We start from the raw sequence: 27,166 nt of genomic DNA on the forward strand, positions 1-27,166 counted from the left end.
GACATTAAGTCATGTGCTATTCAGACTTGGTGATCAGCTGCTGCTATTCTTCATCTGGCCACAGGTTCAACCAGGCTAGTCAGGGTCCCCATAGACTGCTGTAGAGCCCAAGAAACTGGTTCTGAAATTCATAAGGAAATACAAAGATGCTAACATAATCAGAACCCTCAGAAAGGAAAGCAAGAGTGCCTTATCTTCTGACACAGGGTCACTAAATTGTCCTGGCTAGAGGCAACTATCTGAGGTGAAGCTGGGTCTGATCTAAAACGGTGAGCAATGATCTGGGCTGCCCCAGGCTGTGCACAGAACATCTTTGCTCCTTGCCAGCTTGAAAGGGTAGATAGAGAGGCATACGTACAAATGGTTGGTTATTTGACTTACTTTCCTGCTATAGTAGGTAACTTGTAAGTTTTTCAAAATTTCATTAAACTTGGTTGATTTTTTTTCTTTTAATGTTTGAAGCCATAATGGAAGGTAACCTGTCTTTCTCTTGAACAAACAAGAAATTAGGAACATTTGGGTTCTTGTTCAAAAACAGTGTTCCTAGCTCTTTGCATGTATGTAAATGTTTATTTGGATATTCAAGTGGCAGCAAGGAGAAGCTTGGGACATTTCTTCCCAGAGGAATTCTTTACCTTCTGGGAAGTAAAAGAATTGGCTGGACCTGAGTTAGATTTGTCTTGCCCTCCATGGTTGGCTATGCCCTCACCTAGTGCTTTGAACCTTTTCAAATTTCCTGTTAGTACCCATGGGATGTCCTCCTACTTGGGAGGGCTGAGTCCTGATACCAGCCAGAAATGGGCTGGGAGCTGGGAGGAGGTCCACAGAAGTGGAAGCCCATGCATGCACCCTGGCTGGAGACAGGAGGGTGACATCCATGGGCCACTCCTCTCATGGCTGATCAAGAAACCACTGGTTCTGATTCTTGACAACTGCATCTATTTTTACCTGATTGTGAACTTTATGAAAGGGAACCTCATGGTAAGTACAGTTGTGTCTGCCTTCTTGCTCTCATTGTCAAGTTTGGAAGGCATACTTATTGTTGATGCTTGCTTCTCAGTAGATCCCATATGCAATGTCATGATAGTCTCCGAGAGCACGGGGGCTGTTTCATGAGGATATCCTGGGTTGGCAGGGGTGTGTGTGTGTGTGTGTGTGTGTGTGTGTGTGTGTGTGTGTGTGTGTGTTTGGTGTTAAGAAATGCTGTAATTTAGCAGCATTTGTTGGCACAAGTTTCGTATTATGTTGTTGATGAGTGTTTCCTTGATGAGGAATGAAGCTGAGTACATCTCTAGGATTGTCGGTTTTCTGCCCTTCTCATTTATTTGTAAGGATCTTTTTTTAATGTTCTGGGTGTGGCTCTTTGTCAGGTCGAACACACCATGCTTTGTGCATATTCCATGTAAAGCATATTTCCCAGTATATACTTGCCATTTTTTTTCTCTTTGAGACAGGGCCTCTCTGTGTAGCCCAGGCAGATTTCAAATTTATCATACTTCTACAGAACTCCCAGGTATTGGGATAGTAAGTATGTACCACAATGCCTAGCTGCCACTATCACTGCTTTTTCTTCTCTTATCACTCTTGTTTTTGTTTGCATGTACGTGTGTGTGTGTGTGTGTGTGAGAGAGAGAGAGAGAGAGAGAAAGAGAGAGAGAGAGAGAGGAGGAAAAGGGAAAGGAGAGAGAGATCGGCTCTGGGTGCTGTCCCTGAGCTTTTTATAAGGCCAGTCCTGAGGCTTAAACTCAGGACCTGGGCACTGTTCTTGAGGTTTTTGGTTGCTAATAAAAAAGTATCTTAGCCGGGCATCAATGCTTCACACCTATAATCCTAGCTACTCAGAAGGCTGAGATCTGAGGATCACAGTTCAGAGGCAGCCTAAGCAGGAAAGTCTGTGAGACTCTTACCTCCAATTAATCACCAGAAAACTGGAAGTGGCTTTGTAGCTCAAGATTTAGAATGCTAGTCTTGAGCTGAAGAGCTCGGGGACAGTGCCCAGGATGAGTTCAAGCCCCATGACTGGGGGGAAAAAAGTATTTTGTAAGTAAAAAAAGCCTCCTGAGTATCTAGGATTAAAGGCATGAGTGGTCTGAGGATGATAGGATGGTTCAAAGCAAGCTCAGTCAAGAAAGTCTGTAAAACTCTTATTTCCAATTAAACACCAAAGCCAAAAGTGGAGCTGTGGCTCAAGTGGTAGAGCTTTAGCTTTGAGGAAAAGCTCAGAGACTGTTCCCAGGCCCTGAGTTCAAGCCCCAGTACCAGCACATACATACATGTGCACACACATATACACACTTGCGTGTACACACACACACACACACTATCTGGTGTTTTGTTGGTGGTGGTGGTCATGGGGCTTGAACTCTGGGCCTGGGTGCTGTCCCTTCGCTCTTCAGCTCAAGGCTAGCACTCTACCACTACAGCATCACTTCCGGTTTTCTGGTGGTTAATTGGAGATAAGAATCTCATGGAAATTTCTGCTTGGGCTGGCTTTGAATTGCGATCCTAAGATCTTAGCCTCCTGAGTAGCTAGGATTACAGGCATGAGCTATTGGTGCCTGGAATTTTTAACCTTCAAACCCACAATTTATTGAGAATTAGTTTTGTGTCTTGCATGAACATAGGACCAAGGTTTTGTTCTCATATGTATATGTGGCTGGTGTAGCACATCTGTGAATGGCTGATACATATCACAGGTTAAGAGAGCTACATGTGCCTAGCATGTTTCTGAGTGCTGTCCTGTCTGCATAGTGACTACTGGGTATGTATAATGTCCTGAGTTGGAGGCATAGGTATAAATGTCATGTGCAAATGAGGATGATCAGGCCCAGGTGGTCCTCTGCATCCCTAACCCTGCAGTTTCTAATCTCCATCTGTACTTGTCTGGCCTACACCAAGTTGTCCTGCTGCACAGAAGGGGCAGGATATAGCAGCAATCCTGGGAGGAGAGCTTCTCACTCAGGTCAGCTTCTCACTCACTGCTGAATGGGTGAAGTTGTTGCTGAAGTCATACCATTTTCCTCTTTCTAGTGCACCCCTTCCCTGAAGTCTGGGGCTGAAGGAGGCATCCTCAGAATCCTCTGAAGTCCGTTTACATTGGTGCACTTGAAGCAAATGGCAATGTCACAGACACAGGACTACGAATGCAGGAGCCATCATATCGATGGTCAGGACCCCAGGATTCCAGGGTCCAGCACCAGGTAAGGAAGCACTGTCTACCCCTGCTGAGGTGTCCAGGCCCTAGGAATAGAAGGAAAAGGTTCTTCTTAGGGAAGACATCATGGTTGTAGGGTTCTCCCAGCCCCACACTACGGCCACCCACATGTACCTTCTCACAGGGCCTCACCAGTTTGGCCTTCTGTGTCTACAATTTCCACATACCAAGGCAATCCCTAGCCACAGGGATGGCTGCTATGTTTGCCAGAGGCCAGCATGGTCAAGATCCTTTGAGGGCCTTGAAGCTGGGGCTGGACACATAAGCTCCTGTGCTGGACCAAATTCTTTGGCCTGTGTATTCATTCATGTGGATGATGGCAGCCATGGCTCCTTATTTTTATTTTCCTGATTTTGAGCTTATTATCTGGACATAATTCCATGAATACAGAAAAGCTGCCAGAATAAGAATGTGCTCAGGAAGGCTAGTGTGACTTCCCCAGAGTTGTTAGCATCTGTTACTCAGCCCCCTCTTCAGAGTCACTTGGAGTTAGGTCACATGTATTTTGCCCTAGGCTGCTGATGCTTGAGTGTATGTCCATCAGATAACTTTCATATAACCAGGACACATGTTACCACTGTGAGTAGATAGGATGTTGACATAAGACTTTGATCTCTGCTATCCTGGCCCATGTGCCAACTAATTCTCTTTTGGCCCTTGCAGCTTCCAGACCCTGGCCTCTTCCCTATATAAGAGGATTTGTCTGCCAATTTATCTTTGGCTTCTGAATTTACCTCCCTCTCCCCACAGAGATTAGGATATGCACCAGTAGATCAAATGGAACCAAAGAGATGTGTGTTGAAAGCATACAGTGCTCATACCCTTAGACCTAGAGAGGCGATGGACATGCCATAGCATGAGTGGAAGACAACAGTACCATAAGATGGAGACAGGGGCTGGTAATATGGCCTAGTGGTAGAGTGCTTGCCTTCTATACATGAAGCCCTGGGTTTGATTCCTCAGCACCACATATATAGAAAAAGCCAGAAGTGGCACTGTGGCTTCAGTGGTAGAGTGCTAGCCTTGAGCAAAAAGAAGCCAGGGACAGTGCTCTGAGTCCCAAGCCCCAGCACTGGCCAAAAAAAAAAAAAAAAAAAAAGATGGAGCTAAATTCATCATTAATATTAATATATATCTAACAAAGATGTCAGCAGGGTTGCATACAAAGTTGACAGTCCAATGCTTAATCAATTATAAGGAAGGAAAATGGGGTAAGAATAGACAAAAGCCACGTTGTCATGGTATACAGTTATAGTCCCATTTATTTGGGAGGCAGAGATCTGAAGACATGTGTTTCAAAGCCAGCCCAGGGAAAGCATTAGCAAGGCCTCCATCTCAACCAACAAGCTGGATGTGGTGGTATGCACCTATGAGCTCAATGTGGGAGGGTATAGATACAAGGATCATAATCCAGGGCAAGCCCCAGGGCAAAAACGCAGTACCCTGTCTGAAAAATAGCTAAACGGAATGAATACCTTCCTACAAGGCCCTCAGCTCAAACCTCAGTACTACCCCTTCCATACAAGGCAAGCAGTAGTTCTTTGTAGCACATAACTAAGGGGGTGTCATTATCTAGAATATGTATATTTAAAATACAACTCATGCAGATCAGTAAAAGTAAAAATTCAACAGGAAAAATCTTGTGCATTTCATAAATGGGAATATAAATGGTTCGTGAATATGAGAAAAATACTTGACCACATTCACAATCAAGAAGAAGTAAAAACCACATACGTGGAAATTTCAAAGTTGGAAAAAAAAGATAAATTTAAAAAGGGAAGAAAGAAATTCTACTACATTAAAAAAAAAGCTTTATCTTTGGCTTTCTACATCCAGTGATTTCCTATACAAACATACATATAGAAGCAGATATGAGGCATTTTAATAAAGGGTACATAGCTTAACTCGTGAATTATGATAGGCCTTCCTCATCTAATTTTGCATTCACATTAAAACCTGCCTGCAGGGTTTGCTCCTTGTTATACCCTGTGCTCCATATGAGTTGTACATGCCATGGCCATCACAAGTGCATAAGTTTAATGGAAACACAGTACTACATCTTTAAAACCTTAATGTCTTAACTGTGCCCATGTGTCACCTATAATCCCATTTACTCAAGAACAGGTGGAGGCAGGAGGATCAAGAGTTGGATGCCAGCCCTGGCAAAATCACTGAGGCTCTGTTTTAAAAATGAAGTACTGGGCTGGGGCTATAGCCTAGTGGCAAGAGTGCCTGCCTCGGATACATGAGGCCCTAGGTTCGATTCCCCAGCACCACATATACAGAAAAACGGCCAGAAGCGGCGCTGTGGCTCAAGTGGCAGAGTGCTAGCCTTGAGCGGGAAGAAGCCAGGGACAGTGCTCAGGCCCTGAGTCCAAGGCCCAGGACTGGCCAAAAAAAAAAAAAAAAAAATGAAGTACTGAGGGGCTGGGAATATGGCCTAGTGGCAAGAGAGTTTGCCTCGTATACATGAAGCCCTGGGTTCAATTCCGCAGCACCACATATACAGAAAATGACCAGAGGTGGTGCTGTGGCTCAAGTGGCAGAATGCTAGCCTTGAGCAAAAAGAAGCCAGGGACAGTGCTCAGGCCCTGAGTCCAAGGCCCAGAACTGGCAAAAGAAAAAAGTACTGACTAAAGTATGTGAAGCCCTGGGTTCAAGACCCAGTACTGCAAAACAAGAAAACATTTTAAAGTCCGACACTTTGAGCCTGGCACAGATGGTTCACAACTATAACTCTAACTGCTTAGGAGGTTTAGATCTGAGGATCATGATTTGAAACCAGCCCAGACAGAAAAATCTTTGAGACTCTTATATCCAATTAACAAACAAACAACAACCAAAAAACCAAAAGTGAGACAGGTACCAGCAGCTCACACCTGTAATTCTAGCTACTCAGAAGGCTGAGATCAGAGGATCATGGTTCAAAGCTAACCTGAGCAGGAAAGTCTGTGAGACTTTTTATCTCTAACAAAATACTCAGAAAAATCCCAAAGTGCACTGGAGCTGGAAGTACGCTAGCCTTGAGCACTAGAGAGACTCAAGAACAGAGCCCAGACCCTGAGTTCAAGCTCCAGGACCAGGGGGAAAAAACACACACACAAAACAAACAAAAAATTCATGCACTGTTTTATAGAAGATAATGTCCCATTTATTTTAAACATGCCTTTTATTTTTCCCAATCTCAAAAATAATACTGTGAACTGGTGGCTCATGCCTGTAATCCTAGTTACTCAGGAAGCTGAGATCTGAAGATTGCGGTTCAAAACCAACCCAGGTAGGAAATGCCATAAGACTTCTATCTGCAATAAGCCACCAAAAAGCCAGAAGTAGAACTACTGCTCAAGTGTTAGAGCACTAACCTTGAGACAGAAAAGTTCAGGGGCAGCACCCATACCCAGAGTTCAATCCCTAGGACTATTACCAAAAACTCTTTATCTCCAGTTAATCACCAAAAAGTTGAAAGTGCAGCTATAGCTCAAGTGGTAGAATGCCGGCCTTGAACAAAAAAGCTAAGGGATAGTGCCTAGTCCCTGAGTTCAAACCCCAGTACTGGCACAAAAAGAAAGGAAGGTAGGAAGGGAAAGAGAAAAGAACAAATAGAGAAGGAAAAAAGAAAAAGAAAAAGATATGGAATGTGTATAGTCTACTTGGAGCCATGAGTTCATGAGGGCATTTGTTTTCAGAGCAACTCCGGCGGTCTAGGGCCACATTAGCTCAGTAAGAGCCAGGAACAGCAGATGACTTCTTCTGTTTATTACTGTCTTGGCAGAACTGTGGGAGTATTGCCATCAGGCTCGCTTCCTGCCTCTTCCCCTTCTATCCTAAGTCCTTATTTTGGCAACAAATGTAACCAGCCTAGTGACAGACCAGGCCCATGGAAGAATGATGCACAAGACAGCAGGACAGAGGCAAAGTCCACACTGAGGGGCCCTCTGTACCTTTGAAGGATTTCTTTTCTGGAATGTATATTTAAGAAAATGTTAACCTGACATCATACATACCTGCATTAAAATGGTCTGGTGGGGCATATGTTAATTTATGTTACATTCCAAGTTTTCTTTTCTAACTAAAAGTTGCTACAAAGCTAGAGGAAGGGTTGGAGGCATAGTAGAACACTAGCCAATGAGCCAGAGCATCAGGTATCAAGTTCAAGTTACAGTTTCAGATTATGAAAAACAAAAATTTTAAAGTGGAGGAGGAGAGTTCAGAGAGCTCCTTAGGGCTGTCAGAGTTGGGGGTCCTGTTGCACTGGGAGCCATGAGCACTTTGTAGGGGCCAAGCCCCAGTCCCTGTAGTGCAAAGACTTGGTGCTCTTGCTATGGTGGCTGACTGCAGACTGGGATGGGCAGATGGTAATGTGCGGGGAGGGGAGGGTCCTGGCTGACTAACACTTGTGTCCCCACAGGCTGGAGTGGGTAGAGATCATCGAGCCACGCACCCGTGAGCGCATGTATGCCAATCTGGTCACTGGTGAGTGTGTGTGGGACCCACCTGCTGGCGTGCGCATCAAACGTACCAGCGAGGACCAGTGGTGGGAGCTCTTTGACCCCAACACATCACGCTTCTACTACTACAGTGCTGCTTCGCAGCGCACTGTGTGGCATCGCCCACAGAACTGTGACATCATCCCACTTGCCAAGCTGCAGACACTGAAGCAGAACACTGAGTCCCCGCGTGTCTCTGCTGACAGCAGCCCTGGGCGAGGCAGCCGTGATGGTAGCACAGGATCCTCATTGGAACCGGAGCCTGATGCTGCCACTGAAAGGGCACAGGAGCTTCAGGCCAGGGCCGGTCGACCAGCCACACTGGGGACCTCGAAGGAAGAGAGCAGCAGGTGAGGGGGCTGGGCCTCTAAAAATGGGCAGGGCAAGGCAGAGCAGGGCAGGATGGATCGGTAGGCCTGAATGTGGGTGCAGGTAGTAGGCTGTCTGCCACTTTGTTTCTTAGTAAGTACTCTCTTTAGTTCTTGTGACTAGCAATAAAGAGAATTTTCAGATCTTTCTGCTAGGATCTCCTTTTGCTGCTGAGTGGCCTCAGGTCAGTAACCCAGCTAGTTCCCAGACCACCCAACAGACTATCATTTCTCAGTGCTTTTTTTTTTTTTTCTTGCCAGTCCTGGGGCTTGAACTCAGGGCCTGGGCACTGTCCTGACTTTTTGCTCAAGGCTAGCACTCTACCACTTGAACCACAGTGCCACTTCTGGCTTTTTCTGTTTATGTGGTGCTAAGGAATTGAACCCAGGGCTTCATGCATGCTAGGCCAGTACTCTACAGGTAAGCCGTAGTCCCAGCCCCTGACTATCATTTTTCTTAGTTCACATTGTGATTAACCACAATCTAGGGTCAGGAGCTAATTAGTTGATCAGATCCTGTGAAGTAAAAAAAAGCCAAAGACAAAAATACAATCATAATTCCACCCTTTCTGGGCTCAGCCTGGGGATCCATAAGGACCATAACTTTACTGGCACCACCTGTGCCTAAACCAGACTGATTGTCTTGGATCTTGTTACACAGGGGGAGGACTGAAGTTTGGGCAGATGACTTTGTCTATATATGGTCAGGTGCTGGGCTTCGCTCTGCCCCCCCATCCACATGGGGAGGTCCTGAGCTTCTCTACCTCTTCCGTGTGTGGTCCTCTGCCACCCTCTCACATCCCCCTGGCCAGTAGGGAAATAACTGCGGGAGCGGAGTCTACGGGTAGCCTCAAGTGACGCGCAGTCGTGAGACCCCCAAGCCCACCAAGGAAAGACACGGGCGCGTGGGTGTCCCGGAGAAAGCCTCAGGGGCGTTCTGGTTTATTCAGGGGAGGGGCTACTGGATCTTAACGATTGGCTAAAGGACTGTCCATCTGGTGATGTCACGGAACTTCCTCCATGGGCGGAGACCACAGCACCCCAAGGACCAGGTCTTCGCCATTACACACGTGGCTGAGCCAAGAGGTGGGGGCTGCTTTGCTTCTCTTCTGGTTGAAGCCGGAAGGTGGGGGGATGGGCTAGCTGGGCCGTCCCCTCTTAAAGGCACAGCTGTCCCCAACATCTGCCCCCCCTTTTTTTTTAATTAGCAGGGGATGCTGTAAACATATGGCATATATAGGCATGAGGCAAATGCTGACATAAGACATATATGTAGGGCCTCTTCCACGAAGGGAAGGGGTAGGTAAAGTGGCCATGCATTTGGCTCAGTCCAGAGAAGTTGGAGTCCTTAGTCTGTTTCCATGCCACTTGGTATAAGTGCAGACATCATTCTTCTTTTGGCGGTGAGGTAGAAGCAGGTCTAAGTTCTGGCGACTCTGGTAGTCCACTGCTGGTAACTTAAATACATGTGGTTAGTAAAACATTCTTTTTTTTTTTTTTTTTTACAAACATTGAGGCGAAGGCGCTAAACCTTTGCGCTTACTTTTTAAAACATTTTTATCATGAAACATTGCGGTTGAGTGTCAAAACCCTCAGCTCCGGGCTGGGGATATAGCCTAGTGGCAAGAGTGCCTGCCTCCGATACACGAGGCCCTAGGTTCGATTCCCCAGCACCACATATACAGAAAACGGCCAGAAGCGGCGCTGTGGCTCAAGTGGCAGAGTGCTAGCCTTGAGCGGGAAGAAGCCAGGGACAGTGCTCAGGCCCTGAGTCCAAGGCCCAGGACTGGCCAAAAAAAAAAAAAAAAAACAAACCCTCAGCTCCTATTTCCCTCCAACCGGAGCCCCTAAACCAAATAGCAAGGGGAGAGGAAAGGAAGGAACACGGTGCAAAATTTCTTTAGTTTTTTGTACAAAACTGTAGGTGACACTGCCACAGCGAAATATTGCGCCACGAGAGATGCTTGAGAAGAGTTTGTAAAGCAAAGAGGGAAAGGAAGCGGGTTGCCTCCTACCGCTACCGCTGTTGTATGCAGGCAGGCTTTCTATATTCTCTTGGAAGAGTTGAAGAAATCCAGCATGGTCCTTGTTTTCCTAGAGAGAACAAGAAGAACATTTCTCCAGAGCAAGTGCTCTGGGTTTAGTTTTCCAATCTGGAAAAGAATAAACAAGGCTATTTCCCACGGTTTTGGGAAGATTTAACATTTCTTAAGATATTTCTTAATATATTTAATATAAGCATAGCTACCCTTACTAATCATGGGGGCTTCTCCCCCTCTCTTTTTTTTTCTTATTTATTTATTTATTTTGACACAAGCGCTAGCCCCGCCCAGCTGCAGTGAAGTTGCTGGAGGTCTGTCAGTCTCTGAGTCCCTGCCCAACTGCAGCGGTGGGAAAATTTAGAATCTATTTCATCTGTTAACCAAGTTTAGGATTTAGCCCGCGACCTCAGAGTTAATGAATCTCCAACTAGTGAACATTGACAAAAACCGAGAACCCTTTTGTCTCCTTTAAAGCCAGCCTTAGATTGTAGGCAGGCAAGCCTGGTAAGTTCCCCGGCCTCAGAGGCGGGGGGGGGGGGGGGGGGGGGGGGGGGGGGGAGGGAGGGAGCCAGTGCAAGGCAGTTTCCACCCAAAACCTCCGCCGTGCTGCTGCCAATACCACCAGGTACCAAGCCACCCGCTCTGTGCACTTCCGCCGCCACCGCACTCAGCGGCCCCAGAAGCAGAAGGGGAAAGTGGGGGGGGGGGCAGGGGAGCTCCAAGCGCCCCATGAGCCTTGTCGCTTTTGCACCCGCCATGTCCCAACATTGCCAGGGCCGTGACCTCCCGCAGTAGGCGCGGAATTCGGGCCAAATGCCCTGGGCCCTGCGTCCCCAGAGCCCAGCACACGGAGCCGCCGCCGCTCGCTAGTCGTGCCACCCAGGGCTCGCATTTGTGCCCATCTCCGTGGGCTGCAGAAATCCCTTGGCCCTTGGCCCAAGTGTCCCAAAAATCCGATCCTGTCTCTTGGAACACGGATCAATTCTGCCCCACCTTTTCTGCTACCTGGTGGGGTATTACGCGCTCCAGAGAACTCACTCCCATTTTTCTGAGAGCTACCGACAACTCTGGACTTGTTTCCCCGTGGGCATCCTGCCCCACGTCTGGGTCGCCATTTGCTGGGCTTCGCTCTGCCCCCTATCCACATTGGGGGGTCCTGGGCTTCTCTGACTCTTCCGTGTGTGGTCCTCTGCTGCCCTCTCACATCCCCCTGGCCAGTAGGGAAATAACTGCGGGAGCTGAGTGCACGGGTAGCCTCAGGTGATGCGCATTCGTGAGACCCCCATGCCCGTCAAGGAAAGACAAGGGTCGGGAGAAAGCCTCGGGCATTCTGGTTTATTCAGGGGAGGGGCTAACAGTTCATACCCCCAGAGGTGCGCGCAGGAGAGGGGCTACTGGGTCTTAACGATTGGCTAAAGGACTGTCCATCTGGTGATGTCATGGAACTTCCTCTATGTGCAGAGACCACAGCCCCCCAAGGACCGGGTCTCCGCCATTACACACATGGCTGAGCCAAGAGGCGGGGCTGCTTTGCTTCTCTTCCGGTTGAAGCCGGAAGGTGGGGGGATGGGCTAGCTGGGCCGTCCCCTCTTAAAGGCACAGCTGTCCCCAACAGTCAGGCAAGTCAAATAGATGGGCTGTGGTGAGAGCCCTTGGTCAGCCATACCCCAGTTTCAGGAAGTTTATGTCTGCATAGTGGTTGGTGTTGTACACTTGTTTCTGTTCACAAAACTAAGAATATAGTGTGTGCCTGGCCTGGAAGTACCTTTGGCTTTCTTTCTATGACCCTAGTACCAATCATCTTGCTGTTTTAGTGGCAGCATCCATGATTATCTTCATGAGGTTGCCATGACTGAGCACCTGTGTGGAGATCAAAGGAGAGGAATCAAAAGAAGTGCTGATGAAACTCAGACATGAGGAAGATGGGAGTGGAGCTCAGAAAGATGTGTTGATGCATCACTGAGGCAAATGTGAGCTGTATGAGACGCCTCCTAGGTGAAGGGCTTCCTGAGGAGAGTTATTTCCTCTTGGGGCTTTAAGGGAACCCTGGTAATACATGAGATAAGTTAGATTGTATCTGATTCACACCTCTAGGTTCATTTGTTCCTGCTAAGAGTGATGTAGACGGAACCCAGAATGGAAATGGACCTGTTGGGCAGCCATCACAAAGGTTGAAAGTAGTTGTTCTATGTAGTGCAATAGGATTGGAACAGACAGGTTGGGGTCCATTTGGAATATAGACTGCTGGCTGGGTACTGGTGAAGAGTGAAGCCAGGTGGACATGGATGTTGGACGTAGTGTGAGTTGACATTTGGTAATTGCCAGCAAAGCTTAGGGCTTCTGTTCATGGGAACTGTGGAGCCCCTGCCCTCAGAAATGAGAAGTGCCCAGAGTGCAACAAAGATGACATTGATTGAGGAAGAAGCAGGAAGAAAGTGAAAATGGACTTATCTGTGTATGGACAGAAGCCTTGTGGAAGTTAGAATATTCTGAGGTCTTTTGGAATCATAGAAATGTTATGGATAAGCCCCTCCCAATGTATGAGTCCCAGCTCTGTGTTTAGCCTGGCCTCATCATTATCTTGCATGAAACAGACCCCAGATTGTAGAGTACAGTTTACTGGGCACACACAGACAAGTGTGGTTCTGGATGGCAGCAAGACAATTGGATGCCACAATTTGGGTCAGAAGGATGGTATATATAATGATCAGGACAGAAGTGATTCCTTCCTTGGGGCTGGGGATATAGCCTAGTGGCAAGAGTGCCTGCCTCGGATACACGAGGCCCTAGGTTCGATTCCCCAGCACCACATATACAGAAAATGGCCAGAAGCGGCGCTGTGGCTCAAGTGGCAGAGTGCTAGCCTTGAGCGGGAAGAAGCCAGGGACAGTGCTCAGGCCCTGAGTCCAAGGCCCAGGACTGGCAAAAAAAAAAAAAAAAAAGAAGTGATTCCTTCCAAGTTGGAGTATACTTGGTTTATCTTGAGCTAATAACAAGGAAATCAGGCACTTTCTTGGTGCTGATGGTCCAGAGTCCAAGCATAAAGTGACACCTCTGTGCTGACAGAGTAGTCTTTATAGTTTGCTGAGAAACTATGCAAGAAAACCAACCAGGGCCACATGAGGATGATTATAGTGGTTAGAAGTCAAGATGAGCTAAGCTCGTGGCTCACATCTATCAGAAAGATGTGAAATATAATGAAAGCGATACAAAAGTTTATTATGGAAAAATTACACTTTCAATAAATGGAAAGCAGGTTATGCCATGTCTAAAGGGTGAATAGTAACCTATATTTGTTTTTGTTTTGTTTTGCCAGTCCTGGAGCTTGAACTCAGGGCCTGAGCACTGTCCCTGGCTTCTCTTTTTGCTCAAGACTAGCATTCTACCTCTTGAGCAACAGCGCCACTTCCAGCTTTTTCTATATATGTGGGCTTCATGTATACGAGGCGAGCACTTTACCACTAGATCATATTCCCAACCCCCTATATTTTTTTGGACATAGGCCCTTGCTAATAACTCTGACCACACTGGTCTCAAACGTGTAATCTTGCCTTCACCTCCTCAGTAATTGGGCTTACAGGCATGAGCCACCATACCTAGCTTTGTTTTTATTGTTGCTGCTGTTATTTTGTCACAAGGATTAACTTGGTTCCTAACTAGTTACTGTTAATTAATAAGCAGAAAATCCACGTGTCATGTATTACATTAAGTGAAGGCTGCATTACCAGGCTCCATTAATATTACTAGTAGGCTTTTATTTGATTCTTAGAGCTTTTTTTTTTTTTTTTTTTTGCCAGTCCTGGGGCTTGAACTCAGGGCCTGAGCGCTGTCCCTGGCTTCTTTTTTTGCTCAAGGCTAGCACTCTACCACTTGAGCCACAGCGTCACTTCTGGCTTTTTCTATATATGTGGTGCTGAGGAATCCAACCCAGGGCTTCATGTATACAAGGCAAGCACTTTACCACTAGGCCATATTCCCAGCCTCTCTCCCCCTCCCCCTTTTTAGCTTTTCAAGGACAACAAATTTAACTTTCTTCAAGATACTTAAGTCTCACTAAGTGCTAGTGGTTCATATCTGTATTCCTAGATACTCTGGAAACAGATCTGCTGGTCATGGTTCAAAGCCTGTATGGTCAGAAAAGTCCATGAGACTCTTTCATCTCTAACAAACTATATAAGAGCTGAAAGAAGAGCTGTGACTGAAGTGGGAATAAAAGAAGCCCAGGGACAGTGCCCAGGCCCTGTGTTCAAACCCTAAACTTGAAATCTCTTGCTTTTTTCCCCTTTGACTTAATCGCATTGGAGGCTGGGAATATGGCCTAGTGGTAAAGTGCTCGCCTCATATACATGAAGCCCTGGGTTCGATTCCTCAGCACCACATATATAGAAACAAGCCAGAAGTGGCGCTGTGGCTCTAGAGGTAGAGTGTTAGCCTTGAGCAAAAAGAATTCTGCCAGGGCCCAGGCTCTGAGTCCATGCCCAGGACTGGCAACAAAAACAAAACAAAACAGACTTAACCGCATTGGATAATACTTGTAAGTGAATGTTCCTATCCTAACTTCAGTAAGTCTTTTGCTCTTTTGCTCTTTTGCTCCTGAGTGTTACAGAGGCCTAGGTTTAATACAAGTAGTCCTTTTTCTTTTGATTGGTCATGTGCCTTGAACTCAGGGTCTAGGCGTTGTCCTTAAGCTCTTTTGCTCAAGGCTGGTGCTCTACCACTTTGAGCCACAGTGCCACTTTCAGTTTTCTGGTGATTAATTGGAGAAAGTCTCACAGAGTTTCCTGCTGGGGCTGGCTTTGAACTGCCATCCTCACATCTCAGCCTCTTGAGTAACCAGGATTATAGGGGTGAGCCACTGGCACCCATCTTTTTTTTTTTTTGCTTTTTTTTGGTTAAGCTACTCTTTTTTTTTTTTTTTTTTTTTTTTTTTTGCCAGTCCTGGGCCTTGGACTCAGGGCCTGAGCACTGTCCCTGGCTTCTTCCGGCTCAAGGCTAGCACTCTGCCACTTGAGCCACAGCGCCGCTTCTGGCCGTTTTCTGTATATGTGGTGCTGGGGAATCGAACCTAGGGCCTCGTGTATCTGAGGCAGGCACTCTTGCCACTAGGCTATATCCCGAGCCCACTGGCACCCATCTTAATATGAATAGTCTTGATCAAGTTAAGTAATTTTTTTCCTTTTCTAGGCCATTGTTGTTGGTTTTTTTTTTGTTGTTGTTTTTGCCAGTCCTGGGGCTTGGACTCAGGGCCTGAGCACTGTCCCTGGCTTCTTTTTGCTCAAGGCTAGCACTCTACCACTTGAGCCACAGCGCCACTTCTGGCCATTTTCTGTATATGTGGTGCTGGGGAATTGAATCCAGGGCTTCATGTATACAAGGCAAGCACTCTTGCCACTAGGCCATATTCCCAGACCCCATTGTTCTTTATAATCATAAGTAGATAATAATGTGGTCACATGGTTTTTGAATATTTGTCAGGATAAAAGCCTAGTCACTCAGAGCACGGATAATTGTTGGGTACCTTTGTGTGTTAAGCTCTAACCCTCATTCCATTATAGTCCCCATGAAAGTCTTTCTAGCTGTTTCCTCCTCAGGTCATTCTGTCATGTCCCATTCAAGTTGTAATTCCTACTCACCCCATCTCTGAGCTCTTAGAACAGCAGCTCTGCATTCTGGTGGTCTGAGCTACAGAAAACTGGGATAGTGCAGGTCCCATGCTACCAAGCAGGATTCTGTATGCTCTGGACAGGCAACTGTATTCTCCCTGTGGGGGAAAAGTGGGTGTAGGACATAAGGAATACCATTTAGACTGATGAAGGGTCTGACTTTGTGGAAGAGGTTACAAACCAGGTTCTTTTGTAGAGACCGAAGGGAAGATGTACATGTTCACTTACACTCACATCTTGTTCATTCTGTTTCAGTTCTTCACCACCGGGTATGTTCCTGGAGAAGGAGTATGAGGTTTATCAAGATTACAGTGTGGACAGCCAGCTCCTTCACTACAGGTAGAACCTGCCATTGGGCACATCCATCTGTTGGTTCAGGAGATCAGCTGGGTGGATTGGGTCAGGACCCTGGTGCTTCTTTGCTAGGCAGGCAGGTAGGCAGGACTGTTCCCAGGCTGACTGGATTTTTCCTTCCTGGTCCTGCTTTTCTGTGGAAAATGCAGGGCAAGATCAGGGTTCTGTGGGGTAGCCAGGTATCCCAGTCACTGACTGACTACCCAAGCAGTGCTGCTGCTGGGAAAAGTACTGAGAGACCTGAGTGTCCTTAGCAGTTTGTTCAGCCAGTTGGGTTTGTTTCTCAGGTTTATGTTTATTGTATATCAGGAGTGTGTAAGAGAATATAAGCCTTCCCTGGTCCTGAATTGGGTCTGTGTGGCTGTAGGGACATGTTCTGTGCTCTTGGCATCAATTCATTGTCTGGGCATCAACTGTGAACTAAGCATATTCATGGTGGAGGCTCATTCTTACAGTGGCAAGTCATATTTCAGCTCAGGCCAGCTGGCTTAGGGTTCCCGATGACCTTAGTGGTACCTCTCCTCTCATGGATCAAGAGCTGTACTTTTCTTTTTTCTTCCAGTCCTGGGGCTTGAACTTAGGGCCTGAGCACTGTCCCTGGCTTCTATTTGCTCAAGGCTAGAACTCTACCACTTGAACCATAGCCCCACTTCTGGCTTTTTCTATTTATGTGGTGCTGAGGAATTGAACCTAGGGCTTCATGCATACTAGGCAAACACTCTACTGCTAAGCTACATCCCCAACCCCATGTGCTGTACTCTTTATGGTAGCCCTATCTACCAAACCTTTAATTACCACAACTATGCTATGCCACCCTCAGGAACCATTGTCTAGCTCCATTCCTCCCCCCTCCAAATCAGCAGCTTCCCATCCTTATCTATAGGCATATGTAGAGGTTTTGTTTTTGTGCCATACTGGAACATGAATTCATGACCTTATGTTGTTATTCAACTTAGCTCTATCTCTCATGATTGTTGCTCTACTGTTTGAGCCATACCTCCAGTTCTGACTTTTGCTGGTTAGAGATAAGAATCTCTAGGATTTGTTTGCCTGGACTGGCTTTTAACCTTTATCATTGGATCTCAGCTTCTTTAGTAACTAGGATTATAGACATAAGCCATAGGCACCTAGATAGCTGGTTGTTGTAGAGTCTCATGAACATTTTACCCAGGCTGGCTTCAAATGGTGATTGTGTGGATCAATGAGGATTACATGTGTGAGCTAATTGTGCCCAGTAGGAAAACTCTTTTTTTGTTGTTATTATTGGTCATGAGGCTTGAACTCATAGCGTGGGCATTGTCCCTGAGCTCATTCGTTCAAGACTAGCTCTCTTACTACTTTGAGCCACAGCACCACTTATGATTTTCTGGTAGTTAATTGGAGATAAGAGTCTACCCTGGCTGTCTTTGAACCACAGTCCTCAGATATCACACTCTTTTGTTTGTTTTTTGCCTGTCCTGGGGCTTGAACTCAGCGTCTGAGCACTGTCTTTTTGCTCAAGGCTGGTACTCTGCCACTTGAGCCACATTGCCTCTTCTGGCTCTTTTCTATATATGTGGTGCTCAGGAATCGAATCCAGGGCTTCATGTATCTGAGGCAAGCACTCTACCCACTAGGCCATATTCCTAGCCCCAGATATCAGACTCTTGAGTAACTAGGATTACGGGCATGAACCATATTTCTTGTTGTTTTTTTACTTTTTGATACCTACAACACATATGTTTACTGACCACACCAACTATTGGTGAAGGATGACATAATTATTACTTAAAATAAATTCTCTTCTATTGCTTTTGGAAATGTCAAAAGGTACACTCTTTATAATTCAGCCTGGGCAGGAAAGTCCATGAAACTCTTATCTACAGTTATTAACCATCAGAAAACTGGAACTAGTGCTGTAGCTCAGAGTGGTAGAGCGAGCACTAGCCTTGAGCACAAGAGCTCAGGGACAGCGCCTAAGCCCCGAGTTCAAGCCCCACAACCAAAAACAACAACCAAAAAAAAACATAAAGAACCTTAGTGAAAAGAGTCAATCAAAAGTGGATTGTGTGACTTAGGGAAGAGAAAGCAATAGAGAGGGTTATTTTCAGCAAAACATATGCATACATGTCTGAAATACCATAGACAAATCCTTTGGTTTAATTAATCCATACCTTTAAGGAAAAAAAAAAGGTGGGGGGGAGGCATAAAACAGGGAGAGTAGATACCAGTAGGAGCAGGGAAGGTTAATGAAGAGATGAATGAGGATGAATATGGTTGATATAGCTTATTTGCATGTATGAAAATAGCACAGTGAAGCCCATTGAAATTGTTTTAAGAAGAGGGAGGGAGAAAAGAAAGAGTATGGGAAAGGTTCATCAGGATACATTGTATACTTATGTGGAAATCTTCCTTTAAGTGTGTGTGTGTGTGTGTGTGTGTGTGTGTGTGTGTGATGAAAACCTTTCATCAATTTCAAGTAAGAGGTCCATGCCTGATAATAATCATTATAGATTTCATTAACAGCATTCTCTCTCTTTTTTTCTTTTCTTTTTTTTTTTTTTTTTTTTTTGCCAATCCTGGGGCTTGAACTCAGGGCCTGAGCACTGTCCCACTGTCCCTGGCTTCTTCTTTTGCTCAAGGTTAGCACTCTACCATTTGAGCCACAGCACCACTTCTGGCTTTTTCTATATATGTGGTGCTGAGGAATCAAACTCAGGGCTTCATGTATAGGAGGCAAGCACTCTACCACTAGGCTCTATTCCCAGCTAACAGCACTCTCTTGAACACTGAAATAAAAAAAGGTTCTACATGACCTAAAATAAATCAAGTAGATAATTTAGAACTGAAAGATACATTAATTCAACCCAAGAATTCAGTACTGACAATGCTAAAGTCTGATTGTGTGTCTCCCATGTTGAAATCCTTACCCTCAAGTGGATAATGTAAATGAGATAATGAGGTCTCCATGACCTCAAATCAGTGCCTTCATGGGAGTGAAGAATGAGGTTCTTGTTCTTATAGAGTTCCCAGAGACTTCACCCTTCCACTATGTGAGGAAACAACAACCAGCTACAATCTCTGAACCAGGAAGAACTGATTCTGTTGGTGCCTTGACTTGGAACTTCTAGCCTCCAGACTATTGGAAATAAATTTCTGGGTTTCTGTTTTTGTTTTCTTCAGAGCTGAGGACCAAACTCAGGGCCTTGTTCTTACCAGGGAATAGCTCTTTGACTGAGCTAAATCAGCAACCCCATTTCTGTTGTTTTTAGGCTACCAGGGCAACATATTTTGTTATAGCAGCCTGAATAGAGCAAAAATAATAATTTCATGGGGAGAGAAAATGAGAAAGAATAGTAAGAGATGAATTTGATCCATGTATTATATGTATGTTTGAAAATATCACAATGAAGCATCTTTGTCTGATTGATATGTGCTAACAACCAATTATAAAAACAAAACAATGATCTTTTTGTGTATATTTGCTGGTCCTAAGTCTTGAACTCAGACTGGCCATGAGCTTCTTTTATTCATTTTGCCCCAGTGCCTGGCTGTGATTTAAAAATTAGATTGACCCAGACACTGGTGGCTCATGCATGTAATCCTAGCTACTCAGGAGGCTGAGATCTCAGGATTATGGTTCAAAGCCAGCCAGTCAGGAACGTTTGTGAGGCTCTTATCTCCAATTAACCAACAAATAGCCAGAGGTAGAGCTGTGGTTCAAATGGTAGAACACTAGCCTTGAGCAAAAAAGCTCCGAGACAGCAACCAGGCCCTGAATTCAAGCCCCAGTACTGGTGTGCGCGCACACACACACACACACACACACACACATACACACACACATTAGCCAGCCATTGGTGTCTCATGCCCATAATCCTAGCTACTCTGGAAGAATCACTGGATCTGGAAATCACTGTTCAAAACCAGCTTGTGCAGGAAAGTTGATGAGACTCTTATCTCCGATTAACCACCAGAAAACCGTAAGTGGCTCTGTGGGTCAGAGTGTTAAGGAGTACTAGCCTTGAGCAAAAACAAAACAAAACAAAACAAAACAGCTCAGGGATAGCATCACGACTGTTCAAGCCCCACGACTGACAAAAAAAAAGGGGGGTGGGGCTGGGAATATGGCCTAGTGGTGAAGTGCTCGCCTCACATACATGAAGCCCTGAGTTCTATTCCTCGGCACCATATATATAGAAAAAGCCAGAAGTGGCGCTGTGGCTCAAGTGGTAGAGTGCTAGCCTGGAGCAAAAAGAGAAGCCAGGGACAGTGCTCAGGCCCTGAGTTCAAGACCTAGGACTGGCAAAACAAAACAAAACAAAAACACCAAAAAACAAAGAAGAGAGAGAGAGAGAAGGAGGGAGGGAGGGAGGGAGGGAGGGAGGGAGGAAGGAAGGAAGGAAGGAAGGAAGGAAGGAAGGAAGGAAGGAAGGAAGGAAGGAAGGAAGGCCAGGCATGGTGGTGCATGCCTATAATCCCAATACTAAGGAGGCTGAGGCAAGAGGATTCAAGTTCAAGCTTATGTTAGGAGACCCTATCTCCAAATAAAGAAACATCTGGGTGCTGATGGTCCACACCTGTAATCCTAGCTGCTCAGGAGGCTGAGATCTGAGAGGTTCACTCTTCAAAACCAGCCTGGGCCTGAAGTATGTAAGCTCTTATCAAAAAGGAAGTGTGGGGGCTGGGGATATAGCCTAGTGGCAAGAGTGCCTGCCTCAGATACACGAGGCCCTAGGTTCGATTCCCCAGCACCACATATACAGAAAACGGCCAGAAGTGGCGCTGTGGTTCAAGTGGCAGAGTGCTAGCCTTGAGCCGGAAGAAGCCCAGGGACAGTGCTCAGGCCCTGAGTCCAAGCCCCAGGACTGGCCAAAAAAAAAAAAAAAAAAAGGAAGTGTGGGTGTGGGTGTGGGTATGTAGAGAGAATTGGCAGATGGAAGGCAGATGAGAAGAAATGCCTGTTCTGAGTACAGACAAGATAAAGATGGGCAGTACAGAAATGTACATCATGAAAACTGTCCAGTACACAATGGAAACTCTAATTGCTTCCCAGAGGAGAAGAAATGGAATAAGCATATTTCAAAAGGGAATGGGAAGCTGGGTGCCAGTGGCTCATGCTTGTAAATCTAGTTACTAAGGAGGCTGAGATCTGAAGATTGCAATTCAAAGCCTACCTAGGTATAAAAGTGTATAAGATTCTTATCTCCAACTGACTACAAAAAAAAAAAAGTGGAAATAGAGCTGTGCTCAAGTGCTAAAGTGCTAGCCTTGAACATAAAATGCTCAGGGATACCACCCATACCTAGTAAATATATATATCCAATCATGGATTCAAGAAGTGCTGGCAGGTCTGGGAATATGGCCTAGTGGTAGAGTGCTCACCTCCTATACATGAAGCCCTGGGTTTGATTCCTCAGCACCACATATATAGAAAAAGCCAGAAGTGGCGCTGTGGCTCAAGTGGTAGAGTGCTAGCCTTGAGAAAAAAGAAGCCATGGACCATGCTCAGGCCCTTAGTTCAAGCCCCAGGAATGGCAAAAAAAATAAATGAATGAATGAATGAATGAATGAATGAATATAAATAAATAAATAAATAAATAAATAAATAAATAAATAAATAAATAAATAAATAAATGAAGAAGTGCTGGAAGTTCCAGACAGGCCTAAGCAGCCTGGGAAAAGAATAGGACAATGTCTTGTGTGTGGCCACCTGGTGTGATAGACATAGGTATGGATGCAGGGCCTGTACCAACCTTTGGTCTGTGGGGTAGGACATATGTGAGCATATTGTCAGCATGTCCCCAGCAGTATGGCCCAGTGGTAGTACCTCTGTCATCAGTGAGCAAGGAAGGTTGAGAAGAGACCAGATATTCAGCACTACCCTACTAGGTGATGGGTCAAGATCCAGACAGTGCAACTCCCAGAGGGTATGTGGAGGATTCATAGAAGCCTCTGGTTGTGCAGTAGGCCTGAGGTAGTGGTATAAAGCCATACTAGGCTATTGGCAACATCATGGGCAGACTTTAGACCCTGGAGTGAGGTCTGTTGTTGATTTCTGTGTTCTATGGAGAAATCCCTTAAGTCATCACCCACCCTCAGCCTTAGAAGCCACTTGGACACAGGAACAGTCAAGATAGAGGTTTCCGGGGCTGGGGATATGACCGTGGTAAAGTGCTTGCCTCGTATACATGAAACCTTGGGTTCAATTCCTTGGCACCACATATATAGAAAAAGCCAGAATTGGTGCTGTGGCTCAAGTGGCAGAGTGCTAGCCTTGAGCAAAAAAGAAGCCAGGGACAGTGCTGAGGCCCTGAGTCCAAGGCCCAGGACTGGCAAAAAAAAAAAAAAAAAAAAGAGGATTCCCTAAGAAGGATGATTCATGGGGAGTCACCTAAGAGGTGGGGGGAAGGGAACACTAAGAAACCACAGGCTGGATAGAGAGGCTTACCACCACCAGTAACCACCTGTCCACTTCCTGCACAGGACCTCCTCACTTCGGTGGAACTCAGGCACCAAGGAGCGAATGCTCATCAAAGTTGCTGACAGAGAGCCCAGCTTCCTTGCCCCTCAGGGCAATGGCTACTCCCTGGATGGCCAGCCTGGGGGTCGCCCCCGCAGACCCTCTGGTAGCCAGCACTCACCCAACTTACAAACCTTCACCCCTGACTCAGATGGCACTGTCTTCTTCCCTGAGAGACGTCCCTCACCATTCATGAGGAGGGCCGAACTCTCTGGGAGCTGTTCACCATTGCTTGCACAGCCCCGAAAGCCCTCCAGCGATTCTCAGCCCTCCTCCCCTCGCTATGGCTATGAGCCCCCCCTCTATGAGGAGCCCCCTGTGGAATACCAGGCCCCCATTTATGATGAGCCCCCCATGGATATGCAGTTTGAAGCCAGTGGCCCCTACCAGGTGGGCTCACCACAGAGGTCTCCAGGCCGAAAGCCCCGCCCGTTCCTGCCAGCAGCCAAGCAGGCTCCCACCTCACCCTGCCAGCAGCTGGTGCGCACTAAGCAGAAGTGTCCCGAACGCTTTCTGAGTCTGGAGTACAGCCCGGTGGGCAAGGAGTATGTGCGGCAGCTGGTATATGTGGAGCAGGCAGGCTCCAGCCCCAAACTTCGTGCAGGACCAAGGCACAAGTATACACCCAACCCAGGTGGCGGCTCCTACTCCCTTCAGCCCAGCCCCTGCTTACTAAGGGACCAACGCCTGGGTGTCAGGTCTGGAGACTATAGTACCATGGAGGGGCCTGAGCCACCACGGTCAGGCCAGCCATCCACATCACTGCCCCAAACCCAGGAGGATGCCATGTCCTGGTCCAGCCAGCAGGATACCATGTCCTCCACGGGCTATTCCCCAGGTACCCGAAAGAGAAAGAGTAGAAAGCCCTCTCTCTGCCAAGTCCCTAGTGCCGCCTCCACTGATGGCCCAGGGGACCTGCTAGGCGAGCAGCCCCTGGCTGAGGAGCGCTCCCCATGTGGACCCAGCCTCACTCAGATGAAGCGTGCAGAGGCTGAGGCAGATGTGGCACGAGGTGCAGCTGAGCCCTTCATGGCTCAGGCACGGCTGGCATGGGAGGCACAGCAGGCCCACTTCCACATGAAGCAGAGGGGCAGCTGGGACTCCCAGCAAGATGGCTCAGGGTATGAGAGTGATGGCGCTGTGCCACTACCCATGCCTGGGCCTGTGGTGCGTGCCTTTAGTGAGGATGAGGCACTGGCCCAGCAGGACAGCAAGCACTGGAAGCGGAGCACCTTCGAGAAGCTTGGCTTTCCCCAGATCCTGCTAGAGAAGAGTGTCTCTGTGCAGACCAACCTGGCCTCACCGGAACCTTACCTCCACCCCTCACAGGTGAGGGGTTGATAGGGGGTGCATGGGCTGTGGGCCCACCAGGGCCTCAGGTAATGTCCAAGAGCCTGGGGTCCGCGCAGGGCAGAGCGGACTCATGTGTGCTTAGTATCCACACATGAGTGTGGTGCTTAGAAACATGAGGGCCTCACATACTATGGACATTGAAAGCATAGATACAGGGTTTCTCTCTAGACTGCTACCAGTCATAGGGCTTTGTAGCTCACTAACTTGGCCTGAGAGCTAGAGGCTGTGTCCTGACTCCAAGGCTCAGAAGCAAGATCACAGCAACTAGGGATGCGCCAGTTCTGTGACTAGGATACCCTGAAGTGCTGGGAAGATGCGTGTCAGGCACTCTTAAGTGTGGCAACCCAGATTATCCCCAGATGTCACAACCATAGCTAAAATGAAAGCCAGAAGATGGCTGGTCATATCCTCCCATGTGGTGCCAAGAACATGTCAGTCAGTTCCTCTATTTTACAGGCTCAGATTCTGAGCATCCATGCCCACAGGCTTTCCTCTAGAGACCACTAGGTCCCAAGACCCCCAGCCCTGATGTCCTTGTTCTCATTTCCTGGCCCCACCATCTATGTTGGGTTGCTGTAGCCCAGGTAACCAAGGTAGAGGGTGGCCTGTGTCTGCTAGGTCTGCCCAGTAGACTGGGCCCACAGCCAGCAGAATGAGAACAAAAAGGCCTGGAAAGATGTCTACCTCCACACAGCTGGGCAGCCAGTGTTATGCCGCTTTGTGTAGCCTCAGTGAAACACTAGAACCACTACTAGTCAGTGTTTCTGTCCACTTCTTGTAAATGTGGGGGTCAACAGGATAGACAGAAGAGGCAACTTTGGGAAATATGGAATGGGCAGACAAAAGGCCACCATCTATCAGGAGCTGAAGTTTGGAGCCCAGAGGCATGTCTCAGAACGGCACAAACAGAAGGTCTTTGCAGTGATGAGTCCTAGAGCAAGTGCAAAAGAGCATCTTTTCCAGCACCAGGGTCCCACAGAAGTGGGAGTAGGGACAGGAGCATCACCTGAGGAGACTGGGATGTCAGCTATTTCTTGGAGACAACAGGATGAGTTTGTGTCCCACCTGGGGATGCCCTTCCCTCCCCCTACCATAAGCAGGGTTACCTGGGAGTCTGACAGCAAGGCCATTATTACTTAGCTGCCCCAGGAGTGCAAGCTTAGCTTCTTGGATGTATCTGCTAGGCAGGCCATGCTGTACCTGGATTGTTTATGCCCCTTGAGGCTGTAGTCTAGGTGAGACTGGCTGGCCAGCCACTCCACCCTGATGGCCCAGCCCCATTTGTCCTTCCCAGTCTGAAGACCTTGGTGCCTGTGCCCAGTTTGAGAGCAGCCGGCAGAATCGCAGTGCAATACCCAGCTCCAGTTGTGTCTTCCCCACCTTCACACTACGCAAGCCCTCATCAGAAACAGACATCGAGAACTGGGCCTCCAAGCATTTTAACAAGCATACTCAGGGCCTCTTCCGGCGGAAAGTGTCCATTGCCAACATGCTGGCCTGGAGCAGCGAGTCTATCAAGAAGCCCATGATTGTGACCAGTGACCGGCATGTAAAGAAGGAGGCTTGTGAGATCTTCAAGTTGATCCAGATGTACATGGGTGACCGGAGGGCTAAGACAGACCCCTTGCATGTGGCCCTGGAGATTGCCACCAAAGGCTGGAGTGCACAGGGTCTTCGGGATGAGCTGTACATACAGCTGTGCAGGCAAACCACTGAGAACTTCCGCCTGGAGAGCCTAGCTCGTGGCTGGGAACTCATGGCTATCTGCTTGGCCTTCTTCCCTCCCACACCGAAGTTCCACTCCTACCTAGAGGGCTACATCTACCGGCACATGGACCCCGTCAATGACACCAAAGGTAAGGCCCACTGCGTAGGGCCATTGATACCTTGCTCTGGCTCTACTGAGGTAAGAGCCATGGAAAGGGTTCCCAAACACTGGTCAGTTTCTTGGTAACTTCCCAGGCAGCGTCATACACTAGGGCTCCCTCCAGAAAAGACACACATGTCCCCTGAAAGACCCTGTACCCCAGTTTCCACGGGGTCATGGGTATATTCAGGGAACCCTACCTGGGCCTGAGAAGAACCTGGACAGGCCTGGCAGAGACAAGGACATTCGGCCTCCTGTCTCAGTCAGCTGATGTCCTTTGCTGCAAGTCCCTGTGGTCTGTTGACCTCTCTGCCTGCCACAGTAGAGTTGCATTTGGTGTCTCTCATCCTGCAACTCCAAGCAATTGCCCAAGGAGGCTCAGACCTGTACTCTAGGCAGGGTCCTGTCCAAAGGCCCGAGCAGGAAGGAACATGGTGACCATAGTGCATTGACAAACCCAAACCTATAGGCACATGAAATGCTCATGTGCACAAGACCAGCAGCCTCTGGGCACTATGAGATGAACTGCCTTCAGAGGTCAGAAGGTGGCTGTGGGACCAACACAAGGCCCCCAGTGGTGATGTGCCAGGTTGGTCTAGGTCCAAGCATGGACCTGTCAGCCAGATGGCTGACCTGAGCCCTAGGCAGACTGAATACAAGGCAGGGCCATAGCACCTGTGTGCAGCAGGCCGTGCACCACTCCAATGATTGTACACACCTATAGAGCACAACCATGGAATTAACATCTGAACATGATATGCACCTTTATACCCACAGATTAGACACACTGCACTGTTCCTCAGGAAGGAGAGTGAAACCTAGGCTCCTTCAGCCTTTGCCTCTGTACAAACTGAGCCTCTCATCAGAGATTTCTATAGGCCCTGCCCTGCTGGTATGAACGAAGCACATTGTGGGGCTAGTCTGTGTACATGAAAATGGGCAGTGGCTGTAGGCAGGGATGGGTTCCTGGGGAAGATATGTTGGCAGATCACTGTGTAGAACCTCAACCACTTGTAAGGGAAAGCTCTGAAGCCGTGTGTTTCATCCCCCATGCACTTTTCAACATAGGTCCCAGAAACTACACAGCCTACTGTGTAGCCTTGGCTCCCACACCTATACCAAGCTCCAAAGCTGGGTGCCAGGCAGCCTGAGTTTGGGTCAGTGGGCTGAGTAGGGCCTTGGAAACCCCATTCGCTGGTCCTCAGGCCTTTCTAGGAGCAGGAGGAAAGTCCTAGGTAGGAGCTGTGTTGCTGTGGCTTCATAGGTTGCCTAATCTGCTTCTTCTAAAGAGACATTGAGATGGGACTCTGTCTCAT

The 27,166-nt window shown here is 47.5% G+C and overlaps 1 protein-coding gene across 4 annotated transcripts in view; it reads left to right on the top strand.

Annotated features, from left to right (window-relative positions):
• Arhgap39 (Rho GTPase activating protein 39) overlaps nt 1–27,166 on the top strand; it is a 70,240-nt gene that overhangs the window by 31,590 nt on the left and 11,484 nt on the right. For 3 of the 4 annotated variants that reach the window (XM_048359102.1, XM_048359104.1, XM_048359103.1), the window contains exons 2-6: nt 3,031–3,200; nt 7,623–8,051; nt 16,030–16,113; nt 22,594–23,959; nt 25,278–25,839. In XM_048359102.1, coding sequence (XP_048215059.1) covers nt 3,115–3,200; nt 7,623–8,051; nt 16,030–16,113; nt 22,594–23,959; nt 25,278–25,839 — 2,527 coding nt within the window. In that variant the 5' untranslated portion in view covers nt 3,031–3,114. Of the gene's footprint in view, nt 1–2,915; nt 3,201–7,622; nt 8,052–16,029; nt 16,114–22,593; nt 23,960–25,277; nt 25,840–27,166 lie in introns of those variants that run through there. The other variant, XM_048359101.1, reaches the window with a different exon arrangement.

Source organism: Perognathus longimembris, chromosome 12, assembly GCF_023159225.1.
Source record: "Perognathus longimembris pacificus isolate PPM17 chromosome 12, ASM2315922v1, whole genome shotgun sequence".
NCBI classification, from domain to species: Eukaryota; Metazoa; Chordata; class Mammalia; order Rodentia; family Heteromyidae; genus Perognathus; species Perognathus longimembris.